Source organism: Lolium perenne, chromosome 5 (genome assembly GCF_019359855.2).
Source record: "Lolium perenne isolate Kyuss_39 chromosome 5, Kyuss_2.0, whole genome shotgun sequence".
NCBI lineage: Eukaryota > Viridiplantae > Streptophyta > Magnoliopsida > Poales > Poaceae > Lolium > Lolium perenne.
In genome coordinates, this window is record NC_067248.2 from 230,716,294 (window position 1) to 230,736,658 (window position 20,365).

The 20,365-nt window shown below is 47.7% G+C and overlaps 3 protein-coding genes and 1 pseudogene across 4 annotated transcripts; 2 read left to right on the forward strand and 2 right to left on the reverse strand.

Moving 5' to 3' along the window:
* Window positions 1-1,448: 1,448 nt before the first annotated feature.
* Window positions 1,449-4,849, reverse strand: LOC127302195 (probable RNA-dependent RNA polymerase 1). The gene has a single exon (XM_051332597.1). The coding sequence runs from the start codon at window positions 4,834-4,836 to the stop codon at window positions 1,525-1,527; it is 3,312 nt and encodes a 1,103-aa protein (XP_051188557.1). The 5' UTR covers window positions 4,837-4,849; the 3' UTR covers window positions 1,449-1,524.
* LOC127302198 (uncharacterized) lies at window positions 1,846-6,507 on the forward strand (annotated as a pseudogene).
* A 124-nt stretch (window positions 6,508-6,631) lies between these two features.
* LOC127302196 (ruBisCO large subunit-binding protein subunit alpha) lies at window positions 6,632-14,355 on the reverse strand. Of its 2 annotated transcripts, none has more exons than XM_051332598.2 (8): window positions 13,854-14,355; window positions 10,225-10,346; window positions 9,940-10,147; window positions 9,095-9,240; window positions 8,646-8,952; window positions 8,067-8,317; window positions 7,681-7,881; window positions 6,632-7,321 (listed from the first exon to the last, which is right to left on the reverse strand). In XM_051332598.2, exons 1-8 carry the CDS (start codon window positions 14,080-14,082, stop codon window positions 7,013-7,015), a joined length of 1,773 nt encoding a protein of 590 aa, XP_051188558.1. In that variant the 5' UTR covers window positions 14,083-14,355; the 3' UTR covers window positions 6,632-7,012. The 2 variants fall into 2 exon arrangements, with proteins under 2 accessions (XP_051188558.1, XP_051188560.1); XM_051332600.2 differs by having other exon boundaries at window positions 10,225-10,357; window positions 13,854-13,987.
* Window positions 14,356-16,361: 2,006 nt separating this feature from the next.
* LOC127302197 (uncharacterized) lies at window positions 16,362-19,381 on the forward strand. Its single transcript, XM_051332601.2, has 2 exons — window positions 16,362-16,559; window positions 16,973-19,381. Exons 1-2 carry the CDS (start codon window positions 16,493-16,495, stop codon window positions 17,929-17,931), a joined length of 1,026 nt encoding a protein of 341 aa, XP_051188561.1. The 5' UTR covers window positions 16,362-16,492; the 3' UTR covers window positions 17,932-19,381.
* The last annotated feature ends 984 nt before the right edge of the window (window positions 19,382-20,365 follow it).

Here is a 20,365-nt window from a genome sequence, read left to right on the forward strand (position 1 = left end):
ACTCCTAGTGTTAGGCCCCGTCCGTAGGTGTTGGGGAGGGTTACTACCACAAAATGGATAATGATCACGATCTCATCAGCAAACGTTCGTAATGCTAATTGCATAACTGATCTCGAGGGGAGATGGTCCTACGTGGTCTAAACCTGTCCAAATCTGTCCATGGTGGCATAAAAAAAGAGTCAAAACCCGGTCAACCATCGTTAAACCGCTTTCAGGGACCAAAATTGGACTTAATTAAATGTTTGAGGGCAGATTTAGACCAAAATAAAGTTAAAGCACCAAAGTTAGACTTTCGCAAGACACGAGGGACCAACAATGCACTTAATCCTTTTTAATTCCTAATTTGTGAAAGTTGCAATTCTAGTACTATCTTATAGGAATTAATAGCTTTGATGTTAATTTGAAAAGATGAGACGGCGTTGTAAAAACTAAAGTTTTTTTTAGTTTGCGCTAGGCTGCCACCAGTCCAAAGTCCAAACACACCGCCCCGGCGCCCCCTGCCGGCGAGAACGACCAAGATGCGGCTGACGCCCAGACCGTTCTCCCCTCTCCTCCTCGGCCTGCCGACGTGCCGACGACACGCCCGCCGGCGCTCCGCAACGCCCCGCTAGCGCGCTCGCTTCCTGCGGCCCAACTTTCGCCATCAGCTGCCTGCTCCCTAATCCCTCCGCCACATAGCCATATCCAAACGCCGCGCCGACAGCGCACGGCCGAGCTCCGAGCGCGAGCTCGAACTTCTCCATTCGTGGGCCGGGCTCACGGCGGCGCATCAGAAACTGGTTCCTGTAGGGCGCCAACGTTGCAGCACCCACCCACAATCCCACTCACTCAATTCGGATATTCAGAATTTCGGTTCAGAGTTTGAGACCATGAGAAGTGAGTGCTTCAATCTTAACTTTTTTTCTTTCTGATTTTACCCAATTGAGATTAGATGATTGAATATGTGAAGAATAATTTAGAAGACAAGATTGGGGGGGTTCTTAGTTAGTGTTCTTAAGCGCCGATTCTTCTCGCAAGTGAAGGACGATGGCATTATTCCTACCTTTCATAAGGGAAATGGTGGTAGAGTAAATATGGGGTAATACTTTTTCTCTTTGTTTTCTGCCAAGTAATTTAACTACTGGAGATGTTGTCACTCCCACAAATAATTGGTACTCTTTCTAGTTATTGATCCGTATCTCATATTGTTGTGCTGGAAAAAGGACTTCCAATACCCAATATGAAAATCCTGACCCCATCGCTGCGCCATTCGACAGAAACTGTGTCCACTATGTTTCGATAGAACTGCCATGCGCGTGAGCTGTGCGATCGCCATCACGCGATCACGCCTACAATACTATACAAAAGAGAATAAGGCCGGTGGAGAATTAGAATTTGCGTTCAAAGAAATGTACTCTACTTGTTTTAGCTTTAACCTATTTGCTGGGAAAAGTTGTTTTAGACAAAAATCAGCCTACATTAACCAATGTATCATGCTCCCAAGTTTACTGCCCGTTTGTTGCGGTGGTAGCATTCACCCGAACCTCATGTTTTGGTCCTCTTTCTTCGCATCCTCCTATGCTTGATGTTCAGCAGCATATCACAGACACACCACGGAAAGCTGATGAGGTGTGGCCGCTCACATTCTTGGTTGTAACGACCCCAGTACTCCTGGTGATAGGTCACATGGTACCAAGCGGACGCCTTGGCTTCCTGAACACTACGCCAATCCTCGTCCTCATCCTCCGTCTCGCCGAACCATGACCTCGCTTCTCTCCGCAGAGATCTCACCGCACCCGCAACAGCCTCGTTGTCGCTTCTCCTGCTGAAATTCTTGGCCATCATGAGAACACATCCGCTGATGATCTCAGCCTCGGTTTTTATCCCGTAGTGGTCCATCAGGTTGCCCAGCTTGACGTCGTAGTCTTCCTTGAACTGCTCAGCTTCTTCGATGTGATATTGGTAGCCATCAACGATCAGATCAGTGTCATAGGAACGTTTCGCCACGTCCTTTGTGAAGTGGTCGACACGAGGGTTCTGCCACTTGATTTCCCTGTAGAGCTTCCCGATCACTCCATTGGATACATAGGTCTCTTTGTCGTGCTTCTCCATGAAATCAGGGTACTCCTTCACGTGAAGGTGAGGTGGGATCTGAGCCGGCACTCCTGTCTTTGGGAAGTCGACCGCGACTGAGAAGAGCTTGGCAAGCTCAATGCAGGGTTTGCTCTCGGCCTTGAGAGGATCCTTGTCCGCAAAGACTACGTGCGCGTTGGCGATCATCCCCAGACTCTCGTTAACTATGTAGTTTGCAAAATATTCATGTACTTCCTCCATCCGGACATCATGGTCTAGTTCTTCTGTTGGTGCTGGAGTATAGTCCATAGGGGCCACCACACGAGTTGGAATGAGATCTGGGTCCCAAGAAACAAAATATACGTCCCCATCTAGATCGCTCCCTGAACATTCATTAGGATGAGGCCTTGGCCCCTGCTGCGGGAACACAACGCAGTTGACCATGTGGTGAAGAGCAGGAACATCAACAGCCTGGAGAATACGGATATCGCCCGGGTGGAGGCAGGGGTTTTTGGCAACCACAACTTTTCCTGTCACAACTTTCTTCTCACTGTCTTTTTTTGCAGTACAAGAGGCTTGCACAAATACCTCTCCATACCTCAATGTGCGGGTTTCATCCAAGCATCCCATCATGGCCCGACCTTGTGGGATGAATATCCTTGACTTCATTTTCAGTTCTAGCAACTTAAAAGCTCTCATGGTTTGCAGTAGCATAGATAGAAATGGCTCAAGATCAGGCTGGTACCCGCCGCAAAGCAATCCTTTAATGGTATTGCTTATTTCTCCCATGGGCGTAAGTTCAACCGCTTCAATAGCAGCTTGGGGTTCAGTGATCATTCTGTTCAACCGCTCCACAGCTTCGCGTTGCTTCAGTTCAAAGATGCTATCTCTCACTCCAAGGGTCGAAAGAAGGCTGATTAACTGCCGGTTCAGGAAGCATGGCTGGTACTTGCTATAGGAGAGGACATCCAGTGTGATATTTTCTGACTCAAACTTCAACATGCTTTTTCTTAACGAAAGTTTCCATTGCGATCCTGGGCCAACAGCAACGACGCCTTTATAACCTCCATACCTTATCTGGAAAGCAGAAGGAGTAAACCAGTTGAGTTTGCACTTCATGGCCACTTGTCTTGCACAATCAGCTGAAATCTTTCCAATCCCATCAGAGAAATCGTATTTCGTACTGTTCTTTATATCTGGAATTTCTTCCACCTCATACTTTTCTACCTTCAAGGTTTCTGTTGAGGCGCTAAAAGACTGACCAAGCCTTGCAGCATACTTTGCAACGTTTCTGATGCCAGCGAAGTTCCCCATCCACTGTCTGATTCCACTGGCAGATAACCCTGGGCGAGAAGCAAACATCCATGCAGAATTATCCCGGAGTTGGCTTGAAGAAAATGCTAGAAACTCAAACTTCTTGTCCCCGATGGTGATGCCATCTGAAAGGACCGACATAATTCTATCATATAGAGCAGTTCTCCGGGAAGCAGAGCGAGGTGATATGTCAGCCGAGCGAAGCTTCTCAAAGTCCTCATCAACAAATGAAATCCGAAGGAAGTTATCCAAGTCAGCAGCATAATGCCGTATAACACGATTGGAGACATTAATCTCAGGACCATAAAAGTACATTTTGGCAGGAGTAACTTGCGCCCTGTAGACCCGAACCAGCCCATCATCATCATCCAGAGATATGCAAGGTAATGTTATCCTGGAGCGTGATCTCCGATATTTTGAGTATTGTTCAGATAACCAGCTTGTTGGATTCAAGCAGGTCTTTTTACGGTATAGCAGCCTTTCAAGTGCAAGCTTTATATGGTCAATACATTGAATTGATGGGCTGACCGAACGGAAGAAGCTCTCATCAAGTGTTGGCCCACTGAGTATCCCATTCTGAACCATGTGGTTGATCTTGAAGAGTATCTCATAGGGGATATCAGTGTAATAATAAGATTTCACAATGGGAACAAAGCGACTATGGCAAGAATACGGATACCCTCTCCGGCGATGGAAGTCAGAATCGTGCGTTGTATAGTAAGCAAAGTACTCATCAATATTTGGGAGATCACACAGATATGGCACCTCTAGACACATGATGTATGATTGCCCAATGCTAGCTGATGGAGTGAAATCAGTTGTTCTGGTCCATTCGTCATCTTTTCCATCCCTAAAATAGTTGAAGAAGTCTGGAGCAGAAGAGCATGGCATGGATCTTTCAAATATTTTTGGAGCAGCCTGTACCTGAATCACTAGGAACTTTGTTTGCGACCAAAGGGATGGTGGAAGGTAAAGCTGGATCTCCCATATGCTCTCATAGGAAAGCTCAAGCTTGTATTTCTTCAAGTTGTGTAAGAGGTAGAAGTAAATCTTCTTCATGCCAAATCCGAACTCAACCGAGACTCCTCTTCCGGTACTCCACAAGACAGACATCTCTCCTTGGCTCAGTAGGCAACCAAAATGCAGTACTGCTGCATCGTCCCGTAGAGTAAAGATGGCAGTTCTTGGTCTTGGAACAATGTCATGCTCTGCAGGCCGGACTTTCAGATAATAACCTCCGATGCGAAGCACGTTTTTTTGAGTGGAACGCAGCAGCAGCAAAGAAGCATGTGCCTCGGTCTGAAACTGAACAATAGCATAAGGTCTTGAAGTTCCAGAGGTATTCCTTGGGTGCCTGAGCTTGGCTGCGTAGACCGTGCCGGCACCAGCAACTCGTTCCAACAAATCCTTAACCTTTTCGGCGCTGTCAGTTCGACGGAAACCTGATACCTGAATGGTCTTGCCACCCATGGTGATGTTTTCTTTCGTATCAAAACTACAGCAGCACGTAGACATTGTTAAGCCGACATGGATGCGTGTAAAACATCTCTGAAGAAACTACGTACTGATATCCTCCTTTTATTTGGACATGAAAGCATATATATGTAACAACATGTCATCGATCGGAGACTCTCTTTGCTCCAAAAGTATATAATGGATTGAACAAAAATTGGCAACCTAATCTAACTAATCTATATTAATAAAACAATGACTGGAACCATGGATGCACCATGTGCGGATCGGTGCGTACCTGAAACTGAAGCAAATAAATCACATCTATCGATCTGAGCGCGACAATGATTTTGATGAAAGGAAGAAGTGTCAAGAAAAAACGGAGGTCGAAACCTACGCAGCAGCAGTAGACCAGCAGGGGAGGCTTGTTGCAACGCGAGGAAGAAGAGAGGAGCAACGAAAAGGGTAATGACATGAGGATTTCGATATCTGTATCCGTTTCTATCTCTGCCCTTTAATCGCTCCGACCTGTTTGGATACGGATTACTGTTTAGCAAAACAGGTTTTACTCTCTATATATAACCAATCAAAATCGGTTGGGGTGAGGCATCAATCAAGAAACACGAATAAGGAAAATTTTGTTTCAAAGGAAAACTCTTAATATTAGATGGAAACGAATCCCTACGGTGGAATCACAAACTTCCACAAACCAATTTTTTTTTTTGAAAGTTACTAAAATCCGGCCAGACATGTATAGTGTTAAGGCCCATGTATAGTGTTATTCCCCGACCATCCCGTGGTTGCGCCGATGGGCCCCTCCATGGCTGCTCTGCTCTCATGGCGGCGGCGGCGCTGCTGATGCTGCTGGCGTCTCTGGCGACCACGGACAGGTACGACCAGGAGACCCGCCGGGTCTTCGCAGAGTGGAAGGCCAAGAACGGGCAGACCTACGAAGACGCCGGCGAGGAGGCGTGCCGGTACGCGGTGTTCAAGGACACCCGCCGCCGCGTCAGCCTGGTCAATGCCGCCGGGATAGCCTCAACGGCCTCAGCGGCCGCAGCAGGGAGGAGATTCCTCGCGGGAAAGGGGTCCGGACGGGGGAGGCGTCCTACGAGGAGGAGACCCGCCTGGTGTTCGCGGGGTGGAAGGCCAGGTACGGGAAGGCCTACAGAGACGCCGGGGAGGAGGAGTGCCGGTACAGGTTGTTCAAGGGCAACCGGCGCGTCGTCGTCCAGCTCAACGCCGCCGCCGCCGGGGACGGGGAAGCCGCGTACGGCCTCAACCAGTTGGGCGACCGAACCAACGACGAGGTCCGCGCGTGCTGCGACCTGGAGATGGAGGGAGAGCTCGGCGCCAGGTGCCTGGCCGCCGCCGCTGATCATCCGGACACCTACCTTCGACTTGTTCGGTCCCAGGTAATCATCTTTGCTCTTTTTAGCTTCTTTCTTATTAATTATTATTATCATTGTTATACGGAGTACTTCAATGTATATATTCTCACTCGTTACTTTTTTACAGAGTCTGGAGGTAGCGCCATTCCTAGAGATGGAGCACACATGTGGATCTGAACATCACTTCTGTTTGTTGTAGGATAATTTTATTTGTAAAATTAAAATGTTGCTAATGTAAGATGGTAAATTTGCGATGAAAATATATGCATTTCCAACCTGCGATAAAGATTGTTTCTCATGTGTGTTTTCGGGTATTTGCTATGTCAAACTTGTGGGCCTCCTAGGCCAGCCGTGCCATCTATGTCAATGAGCATGTCAAATGTATGTAACTCATAAAAGTTGACTTCTTAACCCCAAGGAAATCAACATAACTGTGCAGTCATTGTATTATAGGTCATGTTACAAAATTGTGCAGATATGATAACACTGCACCTAAGACAACTACAAAGAGGGAACATGAAATACACAACTACATAGAGACAGAGCAGAGCTAGCCTATTACAGTTACGTACCCAACCAAACCCACCCTGACAACCTTGGACCTACCCTTCAGAACCATAAGAACAAAAATACATTCGCTAGTGTTACTCACGAGAGAAGTTGTCGCCAATGATGTACTTAAAGGGCCCACTGCCCACTGTCTGTTCTTAGCTCAGCTCATCCAAACATCCACAGTGGGACCAGAATGAACTTCGCATCATGGAACATTCTTTGGTAACATGATAACAATTGTGCGGACCTAATTAAGCATTTTGGTTTATCTGTAAGGGTGGGAGGCCTGGAATCTCAGGAATGGGCGACTTTTTCTTCTTTACTTTGTCAAACATCATAGCCTGGGTCATCAGAATCAACCCAGCAATAGAAGCAGAGTTCTGGAGCACGCATCTTGCAACCTTGCATGGATCAACCACACCAGCATCAACGAGGTCTTCGAACCTGTCCGTCATCGCATTGTACCCAACTCGAAACTCGCTTTCTAGAATCTTCTCTACAATGGCCGAACCATCTGCACCAGCATTGCGAGCTATCGTCATAGCAGGGACAAGGAGTGCCTGGAACAGCAATTCAAAGATCTCAAAGATTTGCCTTAATTCATTAACTAAGGAGAAGTTATAAATATAGTTTTAGTCTTACAACCACGCCGAGGCAAAAGCCTACTCTCCGGACTAAATGTACTTTTTGCAGACATAGAAAAAAAACTTCGAATGCTATGATGCATCTTCATTTGCACTTGCATAAATGATTATTCATGCTGGTCGGTTAACATAACAGATCGGTTTAGCAAATTATCCAAGTTATGTGATGCGTAGGTTGGCAGAAGTGGCCACCTTACTATCAGCAGCGAATGCAAAGATTGAGCAACAGACCATCTGCCAAGAAGATGTAGGAGTAAAATGCATGGATAGCCTACCTTGCCCACAATATTAACACCAATCTTCTCTTCTGGGTCATCCACAAGATCCATGATACTGGGAATATGCTTTGATAATCGAACATATGTTACTCCACCACCAGGTGTTATGCCTTCGCTAATGGCTGCAAAAGTTGCATTCTTTGCATCCTCCGCTCTCAATTTCCTATCCTCAAGTTCAGCTTCCGTGGCTGCTCCGACCTGAATAATAGTCAAAAACTCAAAATTCTTTCAAAATGAGGAACTTTATACCACAACTAAAATGATTTCTGCGTTACGAAATTTATTATCCTAAAACCTATGTAAGGCTACTGGGATGATTTCTGCAAGTTCAAATCCATCATTCAGTATGAAGAGCCATTGGGATGAGGTTTACTGAGACACACCTTGATAACTGCAACACCTCTTGAAAGCTTAGCAATTCTTGCAGAAAACCTTTCTTTTAGATAGGAACTTGTTGTCTCCTGTACATCTTTCTTTAATTGCATGATCCTGGCCTCAATCTCTGGTCTCATAGAGGGATGTGCAATTATAGTTGTAGATTCACTCGTGATAGTTATCTTCTGAGCCATACCAAGCTGATCAGAAGTAATTGCTTGAAGCCCCCAACCAAGATCACTGACAAAGAAATCTGCACCTGCTTAATTGAAGAAAAATACTTAGGCTGTAGTCAGACACTAATAGAGCTGGACAATATCAAAACAATACACCACACAAAATGGAAAACGAAGCATAGTCCTTATGAAGCCACACAACAGTACTGTAAGATGTAAAGAACATCTACGTCCATGAAAAGGCTCATCTTAACATTTCATTAGAGGGGGATGCCATAACAGTGCAACTGATGAAAAGTTGATGGAAATTGCTTTTCAGAAACAATACGAAATCTGAAATTTAATGAAATAACGCTAGCAGCATACTACTTCAAGGTACAAAGTTTTGCAATACCAAGTCTACAAGTTCACCTGTCATAATGGCTATATCTTGCAGAATAGCCTTCTTTTCATCTCCCAGACCAGGACATTTGACAACCGCAACATTTAGCAAACCATTCAGTTTGTTAAGAACCAGAGTCGAGTAGACAGTATGTGAAACATCCTCGGCAATAATCAACAAAGGGACACTCAATTGGGTGGTTTTCTCCAGCAAAGGAAGTATCTCTTGGATTTCGTTCACCCGTTGATCAGTTAAAAGCACTCTAGCATTTTCAAATTCAACAATTGCTTTGTCTGGATTTGTGATAAAATGAGGTGAGATATAACCCTTGTCTATCTGCAGGATCAGAAAGATAAACATTAAATGGTTATGTTCTTCTGAGCTTGCCACTATATTTATTCTGTCGTGTAACAGGCTGTCAGACACTTTAACACTGTTACTTTGTTGGGAAAGTGAACTAAATTGAATATAGATGTACCTTCATTCCTTCTTGCACCTCAACTGTAGTATATATCGAAGATGAGGACTCGATTTTGATTATTCCATCAGGACCTATCTTCTCCAATGCATCAGCAATTAGATCACCAACATATTCATCATTGCCAGCTGATATTGAAGCTACGGCTGAAAATAGAAATTCAAACAACATGACTAATCTCACCAGAGGAAATCAACACATATGCTCAGTTAAAAAAAATGCCAGGAACAGACAGAGGAAACCCAACTGCACTTGTTCTGGAACAGCTTTTTGCCCAAGATTATTGGCACATTATTGCACTTGGAAAAATGTGTGATATTTCTTTCATAGATGAGACTACCGAGTTTGCTAAATGTGCCATTGAAAAACCTTTTGCCATGGACATCATTATCATGAGTTGTTGGCATATAAGGATGTCAAAAAATAATCTGAATTTAAAAAAATTTATGCCTTCCATACAAAGGTGGAAGCAGAATGCCAAAGATCTTAACATGATTATCCATAGGGCAAAGAAGAAACGCTCACAAGCTTTTAAGGACTGGATACAACATCATCTATAATCCTGTTGTTTTTCTTTTTACTTTTCCTTTATGTACAGCTTATACCTATAAATAATTTTGCATTATAAAATTACGCAGTAGGATAATTGTCTATTGTTTTAAGACCACTTGTTGATTTCAGTTATCACTTTATTACTTAGTTCCATCTCAATATGCATAACATTTAGCCTAGCTATCCTAAACTGATTTGCAGATGCCAGACAAAGACCAGGAGTCGCTTATTCATTCTTATTCTTTGGCATTTTTCCATCGAAGATATGGGACTTCCCAGGAGATGAAGATTACCTTTTATGTCCTCCTTTGTAATCACAGGGATACATTTTTCCTTCAAGATCACAATCAGTTCATGAACAGCTTTGTCAATGCCCTTTCTCAAAGCAACTGGGTTAGCACCGTTGGCAACAGCCAATAACCCAAGGCTCATTATTTCGCGAGCCAAAATAATCGCTGTTGTGGTTCCATCGCCGACAGTACTGTTTGTCTTGGATGCGATCTGCTTGACAAGTTTCCAGTGAATTATAACAAGCTATATTAACAAATGAACGATCATAAGACTATTGAAGACCTTGCCTCTTGTAGTAGCATTGCGCCTGCATTCTCAATTGCATTTGGTAATTCTATAGCCTTGGCGATCGTGACACCATCATTAATTACTTTAGGAACATCATCTTGGTCAATCACGACATTCCTCCCTGCAGCAAACCTTTATGTTTTCAACAATCAATAGCACTACAAGACAATCAAACAAAATTTTCAGGCACATATGATCCAAACAGCATGAAAAGCATCTATGCCAATGAACAAAAACAGATTTAACAAGAGCAAGAAGGCCAAGGCGATTTCCCGCGAGCTCATCTCCCGCTTCGACAAGGCGCAGGAGAGCAGACACCTGACTGCCCATGAAAGCCAACTGCGCAAGCAGCTCAAGGTCTCCTACCTCGGCCTAGCCTCCCTTGATCGCACCATTGCCCGCCAACGCGCTCGGATCGCCAACCTAAAGGACGGAGACGCGAACACATCGTTCTATCACCGCCAGTGCACATATAGGAGGCAGAAAAACAGGATCTTCAGCATCGCCACGGACGATCGAGTCCTGACCGACCACACCGACATGGCCGAGGCCGCGTTCCAGCACTTTGACGCCCTCCTTGGCACCGCAGTCGCTAGAGAACACACCCTGGATCTCTCCCAGCTTATCGAGGCACATGATCTGCAGGAGCTTGAGGCGCCCTTTGGCACGGACGAAATCTGGAACGCGATTAAAAGACTGCCGGCCAGAAAAGCACCCGGCCCGGACGGCTTCACTGCCGAGTTCGTCCGAGCCTGTTGGCCCACGGTCAGGGAGGATTTTGTCGCTGTCTTTCAGCAGCTCTTCGATCAGCGAGGCCGGGGTTTCAGCAAGCTCAACCAGGCGCTCTTGACCCTCCTTGCTAAGCGTCCTGACGCTAGCCGCTTGTCGGACTACAGGCCTATAAGTCTCATCCACCTAGTCGCGAAAATCTTCGCCAAGGTCTTGTCGCTCAGATTGGCCCCACGCCTTGACACCCTGGTTAGCAACAACCAGAATGCCTTCATCACGGGTCGGAGCCTCCACGACAACTTCGTGTTAGTAAGACAGTCAGCAAAGCTCCTGCACCAGCTTGGAGAACCGCGTGTCCTGCTCAAGCTCGATCTAGCAAAGGCTTTCGACTCGCTCTCATGGTCCTTCCTCTTCGAGGCCCTGCGATGTTATGGCTTCGGGAATAGGTTCCTCGAGTGGCTGTCGATTTTGCTGTCTTCCGCGAGCACGCGCATCCTTCTCAACGGCGAGCCCGGCCCCCCCATCTGGCATCACCGAGGGCTACGGCAGGGCGACCCCTTGTCGCCTCAGCTCTTCGTCCTTGCCGTCGATGTGTTAGGCCGGCTCTTCAAGCACGCTGTCCAGCTGGGCATCCTACAACGGCTTCACCCAAGAAGGGACATACCGCCCATATCTCTACATGCCGACGACGTCGTCCTATTCTGTCATCCCACGGCCAGCGACCTTGGCGCCGTCCGGGAAATCCTACACCTCTTTGGTCGCGCCTCCGGCCTCAACGTCAACTTCTCCAAGAGCTCTGCAAGTCTTCTTCGCTGCAGCCAAGAGCTGGCCACGCCGCTGCTCACACAGCTTGGCTGCCCTGTCGTGGACCTTCCGATCACCTACCTTGGCATCCCGCTAACTCTACGAAGGCCCACTGTAGCGCAGCTCCAGCCCGTCATTGACAAAATCGCCGGGCGCCTTCCAACCTGGAAAGCCGGTCTCATGAGCAAACCCGGGCGGCTGGCAATGGTGAAATCTGTCCTATGCGCCATCCCCATCCACCAATTACTTGCATTCGCCCCACCAAAGAAAGCCCTTCAGATGGTCGAGAAGATCAAACGTGGGTTCCTCTGGGCTGGTCGCGCCGCCGCCAACGGAGGACACTGCCACGTTAACTGGAAGCGTGTCTGCCGCCCCCTCTCCCTCGGCGGCCTTGGTGTCCAGGACATCGAGCGCGCCGGCCTCGCGCTCAGACTGCGCTGGCTTTGGCTCTCCCGCACCGACGACAGTCGGGCATGGAGTGGCCTTGACATGCAGTTCTCTGCTGACGAGCATGCGCTCTTTTTCGCCTCGACCACCATGCGTATCGGTAACGGCCAACGGGCACTTTTTTGGGAGGACAGGTGGATCCAGGGCAGGGCCATCAAAGAGCTCATGCCGCAACTATACAATTGTGTCTCAAAAAGACGCCGCAAGGCCAGATCAGTCGCAGACGGTCTTCTCGGCAATGCCTGGGCACGAGACATTCAGGGGCTGCTTGGAGTCCATGAGATTGGACAGTACCTCATGCTTTGGCGCATGATCCAAGACACCGCGCTCAACGACCAACCTGACCAGCTGGTCTGGAAGTGGACGGACTCCGGCATCTACACGGCCAACTCATGCTACCTAGCCACCTTCCACGGATCGACGACTTGCTGCTCCTGGAAATTGGTTTGGAAGACATGGGCACCACCCAAAGTCAAATTCTTCCATTGGCTGGCAAGCATGGACAGATGTTGGACTGCGGAGCGCCTAGCCCGTCATGGCCTCCCTCACCACCAACGTTGCCTCCTCTGCGACCAGGCGACGGAGTCGATGCACCACCTGATGCTGGAGTGCCCCTTCACCCGACAGACGTGGCATGAGGTCCTGGCCTGGCTGCGGATGACGGCGAGACCACCTGACGGCGAGCCCAGCCTCATAGACTGGTGGCACCACGCCAGACAGGACACGCCAGCGCCCCTCCGCAAAGGGCTTGCATCCGCCACTCTCCTGATCCCATGGATGATTTGGAAACACAGAAACTCTTGCGTCTTCGATGGAGCTCAACCTTCCCTGCAACTCTTGCTGCAAAACATCAAGGATGAGCTTAGGGCTTGGGCTAGGGCAGGGGCTCAGGGCCTACGGGTCGTGCTGCCACAAACCTGGGATGTACACTGATGTTCATGTGTTTGTACCATACTCTGCCTCCTAGGAGGATGTAAATAACTTCTACCTTTTCAATGAAATGAAACGCAAAGGTCCTTTGCGTTTTCTCGAAAAAAAAAAGAAGGCCAAACACAATTACTTCCTACGTGTAAGGAAACAGTGCATTAGGTCAATCTGACAAGAGCAGAATCTGGATTGAAGGCTAACAACATCAGCAGGTTTATATGTTATACAGAGATGAAATACAGTCCATCGCGCTGAGTTTCAATATCGAGTTGGCAAAAGAGCATAGCAGTTGCGTGATAGTAGTTACGGTCCTAAGATAACAGTTTCAGATTTAGGAACAGACACAATTCCTTCGAAGGCAGGAATTAGGAAGTCATCTTTGGATATTTCAACAAAACTGGGGAGTATGTAAACAAGTCCAAACTATATCACTACCGGACTAAACAGCTCCAAAAGAACCAACAGTAACTGAATATCGAAACAATTACACCTGGTGAAATATCCTGAGCCTGATAACTGAAATTAACACTAAATTCAAAACTCTACATGAATTCTGCCACAAAATGGAACCAATCTGTGACAATTTGCTACCTCGCCATATTCCTAAATTACAGAATATAGCAAACATTACCCAAATAAGAACTACAGCAAAAACTTTTATGAAAAACTAAACTAAGTGACACATCTGACTCGGAACGAAGCAACCAAAGAAACACCATACCTTTGGGGCCGAGGGTGACCGCGACGGCGTCAGCGAGCTTGTGGATGCCTGCGGCGAGCCCGCGGCGGCAGGCGTCGCCTGAAGAGATCACCTTGACGTCCGCCCGCACTGCCAGGCGGCGGGAGACCCTCCCCGGCCTAAGTATCCGCCACGGCCGTCTGGGTAGCAGCGGCAGTGAGGAGGAGGAGGAAGAGGGAGGCGCGGCGAAGGAAGCTGCGGTAATAGACATGGCGGAAAGACAAATTTACTGCGCCAGGGTTGAGGTGCGGGCTCCGGCTGCCGGAGACAGTAGGGGCGGCAGAACTGAAGGCGGCGGCGCTAGGGGCGGTGGGGAGGCGGGGAGAGGATTAGCTAGGGCCGCGGGGTATTCGCGATTGGGGAGCGCGGCGAGGGGAGGCGGGCCTGCGGCGGCGCGGCGCGGTGTGGGAGGCGACGGCGGCGCCGGCGGTCTGGACGAGGCGGCGTGTGTGAAGGGAAGAGAAGACAAGGGGGAGTGGGGAGCGTGTGAGGGGTTTTAGCAAAGAGGTTTTATCTACTTGCCCATTTTTCTTTTTCTTGTAAAAATAGTTTAATTTGAAGAATCTGAATTTCTACAAAATAAACTACGCATTTGTAGTAAAAAATATTTCTCGGTTTCATTCACAAATTTTCTAGTGTAATATTCAGCAACTATTTTTGAAAGTGTTCTTGGTTTCATATTTCACAAGGATTTTCAGAAACATACCAGCAAAAAAAAAAATTCAGAAACATGGCGCTCTTTTTCTGTACACGGTACAAACGCACACAATACACACGTATACATCCACCCTTATGGACGCGCGCCACACCCTATCCCAATTTACATGCATCAAATTAAGGTGATTTTTTTAAAAATTTACAAACTTAACACCTCCTACTTTTACAATTTTTTACTCGGTAAGCATGTTGCGAAGGTAGTTGAAAACCTGTAATTATCTAGAAAAGTGTGAGCACATGTGTCAAGTCTTGAATTTAGGTAGGCACAGGGAAATTACGTATTTCGAGAAAAAAAGTTTGATTACAAATTTAATCAATAAAATACGTGCCACAAAAATTATACCATTGTATTTATATTTAAAATAAGATTCCAATAGTATAATTTGTGTTATATATATCTTATATTGTTAGTGATATATATTTTATATTTTATTAACCAAATTAGTAGTAATTTTTTTCTCAAAATAAGTAATAGCCATGTAAATCGGTATAGAGAGAGTATGATGGTTTTTTTTTCTTTTGAAACGTGGGCAAAAGATCTGTTTCAATCTACTAATTAAGTAAAAGTTTTACAAGAAAGTAAAAGTTTGCAACTTATTACAAGGCTACTCTCTCAACATCAAATAACCTAAAATTTTCGCACCCGCTAACACCCATAAGGGCATGTACAGTGGGGTGACGTCAGCCTTTTTTTACGGCTGCCACATAGGGTTTTTGCTTAGTTGATGGAGAGAAATTGAAAAAAGGAATGGCTGTTTTCGCTTAGCTAAGGAATGATCTCTTATATATAATAAGAGAAGGCTATTTTCTCCATTGTACTATTTGCCTTCCCTTAAATTTAATGTCTTTCTAAAATTTAACTAATTCTCATTTATTGCTAGGGATAACAATAAGATATAATGCCATTTTACCATTTATATTTAGTGTCTTCTCTAGATGATGTTGCCGGCTAAGAGAAGACCAGTCTTCCCTACCATTGTACATGTCCTAACCTAGCTTATTTTCTAATCTTGTCGAAATAACTTGTAAAGACACCATGATTGCTGTTGAACACCTTAGCATTGTATTTGTTCTAAATCTTCCATTAGATGAGCATAACGAGGTAGCCTACTAAGAGCAATTCCAATAGTGTAACCAGCTGCTGGCTATAAGTCAAGTGCCATGTCATTTATATCCAATTTAGAGCTAACATATACAGTATAATAGTGAGCTATGAAAATGTACCACTTTATCAATGTATGGCCCACCTTTCACTCTCACAAAGTGCCTAGGAGCACGTGCTAGAGCTGGCTCTTGCATAAGAGCTCACTCTCCTTCTCTCTCATCCCCTCTCTCCTCCAACTAAGCAATAATATACTATTTTAATCCTTATAGCCAGCTGACTAAAACTTATTGTACTTGCTCCAATGATAATGACCACGTCAGCAAACCCTGCCTAGAATGAGCTCACGCTAGAAACGACCAGGATTTGTGAGTTGAGGGTGCTGATTTTCGGGATTTTTGGATATGGAGTTTGAGGTTTGATCTCGACCACCTCTACCAGTTCAAGATTCTTTTTCAGACTTTACTCATGAAGCCTGGTATTGAAATCCCTGTTTTTCTAAAGAAAAGATAGCAGGTCCCTAAAAAAAAGCAGGGCAATTGTTGGGGAAAAAAGCAAACACACTCCAAATTCCCCCAAGGTCAATCCACTCCCCGCCCACCGCCATCTCCTTCTACGGCTCTCCTTCCTGTGCCGCCTCTCCTGTCAAACTCGACTCGTCATCGCTCTCCTCTACGAGATGAACGCCGTCGGCCATCCTCCCCTGCCCCTTCCCCTCCTGGCTTCCCTGCTCCATCCCTAGGTCGTAGGTGATCCCTAGGCCACTGCAGAGACGGACGACAAGCCAAGGAGAAGGGGTCTCATGGGGAGGACATGTTCAGAACACCCAGATTCCTACATCCACGGCTCGCATCAGTCCAAAGACCAAGGTACTTTTGTGCTCTCCTTTGATTTTTCCATCTCCGGTTCCTGAATTAGAATGATCACTCCACCCCGCCTTTTGAATGGAATTGGCACGCAAGGATGCCCTTGCAGCCAAATATCTGTTTCAGAAAATGATATGCCTATACTGGGTTTGGGTCACTGTCGTTCATGGTCTACTGATGCTAGATTCTTCTACCCGTGCAATGACCTTTCCGATTCAATTTAATAGTTCAGCATGTGTTCTTAGTTTACACAGCGCTAGGAATTATCCAGCTAGCTCTGGATTTTAGGTGATCCATTTCTGAATTATTCACTGTCAATGTTGGGCAAAAAAATTCAGAGAAGAGCAAATGATTATCTGGGCCAAACAAAATACTAAATCCTACTAACCACAGCTCTGCACTGAAAACAATCCCAGGGGAGGAGATCCCGATGATTGATGGGAAGCCTGGATGGAAGAAGGGCACAAAGATCAGTGATCAGCCGTATATGATTGTGGTGGACTTGGTGTTAAGGATTGATGGCAACGATCTGGTGGCGACGGGGGAGGATGTGTCTGACGAGGCGAAGGGTGCCCTTGCAGGGCGACGCGAAGGGCGACGGCCGTGGCTCCTCGCGGGGCACTGGGGACGGGGAGAGGGCTCCCTCTCCGCGCCTCCGCCGCTTCCGGCGACGCACCCGGGGAGGAAGAAGACGGTCCACGATCCGGAGGCCTTATCCTGGGCGACGGCGACATCGGATTGTGGTGAAGGCTCGGAGGCGGGGAACTCCTGCGAGCTAGATTTGGTGGTGCCGGCGTCTGCTCGTGCTGAGGGCTGGCCGCAGCAGCCGTCGGAAGGGGCCCGAGGTCTTGCTGTGAGTTGGGAGGACACGGGGCCATCCGCACCGATGTTGGCTCGCGGCTCACCGGCGGCGGGCTCTGCTCCACCCAGCCTGGATTCCGTCCTGGAGTTTCCTCCTCTCCCAGTGGGTGGGAGGGGAAGAGACGACGACGGATCTAGGGTGCTGGCGGCACAACGCTCCGTGAGCCCGGCGTCAATCCTCGTGGGAGAGGTGGCGGTGGTGCTCCCGCCGGCGGGGGCGGTGGCGCGGACCGAGGAGAGGGACAGGTTCCTAGGGTTTCCCGACGTGTGTGTGGGGCAGGAACTTGGTGGGCCGACGGGCCCAGCGGTGGGACGGCCTGCTAGGCAGGGCCTGGCTGACATCTTGGGCTCTCCTGCGGGAGTCAGTTTCGGAGGGCCGCTGGATGCGTGCCACGTACGTGAGGGGCAAATGTCCAGGGTCCAGATCGAGCAAGGGGAGTTGCCAGTAGTTTCGGACGGTTCTGCCCTTGGCTCCACCACTTATAAGTGGCTCGGGTTCCGGTCGGAACCCTAGATCCCACTCTAGGGTTTCCTGGCGGCCGCCGCTAGAGACCTCCACAAGCTCCGGGTTTCCAAAGGCAAGCAGAGGAAGCACAACGCCAGAGACATCGTCGGCGTGCGTGGATGGATAAAGAGCGTCAAGGCAAGCGGTCCTTCGCGGACATGGGCTATCCCGGGACTGGCGGCACGACCAGGATCTCCGCCAGAAGCTCGACCGTGAGCAGGAGGAGCAGAGGAGGCAGCAACGAGAGCGCGAGCGGGAGTACCAGAGGCAGTGAGATGGGGAGTAGCGCTTCCGGGAAGGGAGCGGAAGAGAGCAGCGACGTCAGCAGCCTGCTCCGTCGTCTTTGCGAGGGCGCGAAGCGGCGCGTGCTCAGGCGGGCCATTCTTAGGGCACCGGCAGTGAGTGTGGGGCTCCATCGACTGCTGGTCAGGGTGGAAAGGAGATGGTGGCCGAGGAGGGGTCACACATCATCTGCTACAACTACGGTAAATCTGGGCACATCCAGGCCGATTGCAAAGATGAACCTTTCTGCATCTAATGCAACAAGGTGGGGCACTTGTCTGCGATGTGCGCGACCTTCTCCAAGATGGTGGAGCCGTACTGGGCAGGGTATGGATGTGATGGCGTGGGCTTCATGGTCTGTGATGTTCCGGAGGAGGAATTACTCCCTCCAGCTCCTAATGCTGCTCTGCTGATTCTGGAGAAGGGCTCCCTCTCAGAAGAACAGATGGAAGCAGAGCGGAAGGATCTTGTGGAGGAAGACTGGGCGTGGAGGGTTCAGAAGCTCAACAACACTGACTTCGCCGTGTTCTTCCCGTCCAAGGAGAGCTTAAGGATGGCAATCCGAGGTGGTGGCTGATACGTCTCAAACGTATCTATAATTTCTTATGTTCCATGCTACTTTTATGACAATACTCACATGTTTTATACACACTTTATGTCATTATTATGCATTTTCCGGCACTAACCTATTGACAAGATGCCGAAGCGCCAGTTCCTGTTTTCTGTTGTTTTTGGTTTCAGAAATCCTACAAAGGAAATGTTCTCGGAATTGGACGAAATCAACGCCCAGGGTCTTATTTTTCCACGGAGCTTCCAGAAGACCGAAGAGCATACGAAGTGGGGCCACGAGGTGGCCAGACCATAGGGCGGCGCGGCCAGGGAGGGGCCCGCGCCGGCCTATGGTGTGGACCCCTCGTCAGCCCTCCGAATCTGCCCTTCCGCCTACTTAAACTCTCCGTCGCGAAAACCCTATTACCGAGAGCCACGATACGGAAAAAGTTCCAGAGACACCGCCGCCTCCAATCCCATCTCGGGGGAATTCAGGAGATCGCCTCCGGTACCCTGCTGGAGAGGGGAATCATCTCCCGGAGGACTCTTCATCACTATGATCGCCTCCGGACTGATGTGTGAGTAGTTCATCCTTGGACTTTGGGTCCATAGCAGTAGCTAGATGGTTGTCTTCTCCTCATTGTGCTATCATGTTAGATCTTGTGAGCTGCCTATCATGATCAAGATCATCTATTTGTAATGCTACATGTTGTGTTTGTTGGGATCCGATGAATATGGAATACTATGTCAAGTTGATTATCAATCTATCATATATGTGTTGTTTATGATCTTGCATGCTCTCCGTTGCTAGTAGAGGCTCTGGCCAAGTTGATACTTGTGACTCCAAGAGGGAGTATTTATGCTCGATAGTGGGTTCATGCCTCCATTGAATCTGGGACAGTGACAGAAGGTTCTAATGTTGTGGATGTGCTGTTGCCACTAGGGATAAAACATCGATGCTTTGTCTAAGGATATTTGTGTTGATTACATTACGCACCATACTTAATGCAATCGTCTGTTGTTTGCAACTTAATACTGGAAGGGGTGCGGATGCTATCCCGAAGGTGGACTTTTTAGGCATAGATGCATGCTGGATAGCGGTCTATGTACTTTGTCGTAATGCCCTAAGTAAATCTCATAGTAGTCATCATGATATGTATGTGCATTGTTATGCCCTCTCTATTTGTCAATTGCCCAACTGTAATTTGTTCACCTAACATGCTATTTCTTATTGGAGAGACACCACTAGTGAACTGTGGACCCCAGTTTCTTTTACATCTGAATACAATCTACTGCAATAATTGTTCTCTACTGTTCTTCGCAAACAAACATCATTTTCCACACCATACGTTTAATCCTTTGTTTACAGCAAGCCGGTGAGATTGACAACCTCACTGTTAAGTTGGGGCAAAGTATTTTGATTGTGTTGTGCAGGTTCCACGTTGGCGCCGGAATCCCTGGTGTTGCGCCGCACTACACTCTTCCGCCAACAACCTTCACGTGGCCCTTGACTCCTACTGGTTCAATAACCTTGGTTTATTACTGAGGGAAAACTTGCTGATGTACGCATCACATCTTCCTCTTGGGGTTCCCAACGGACATGTGCTTCACG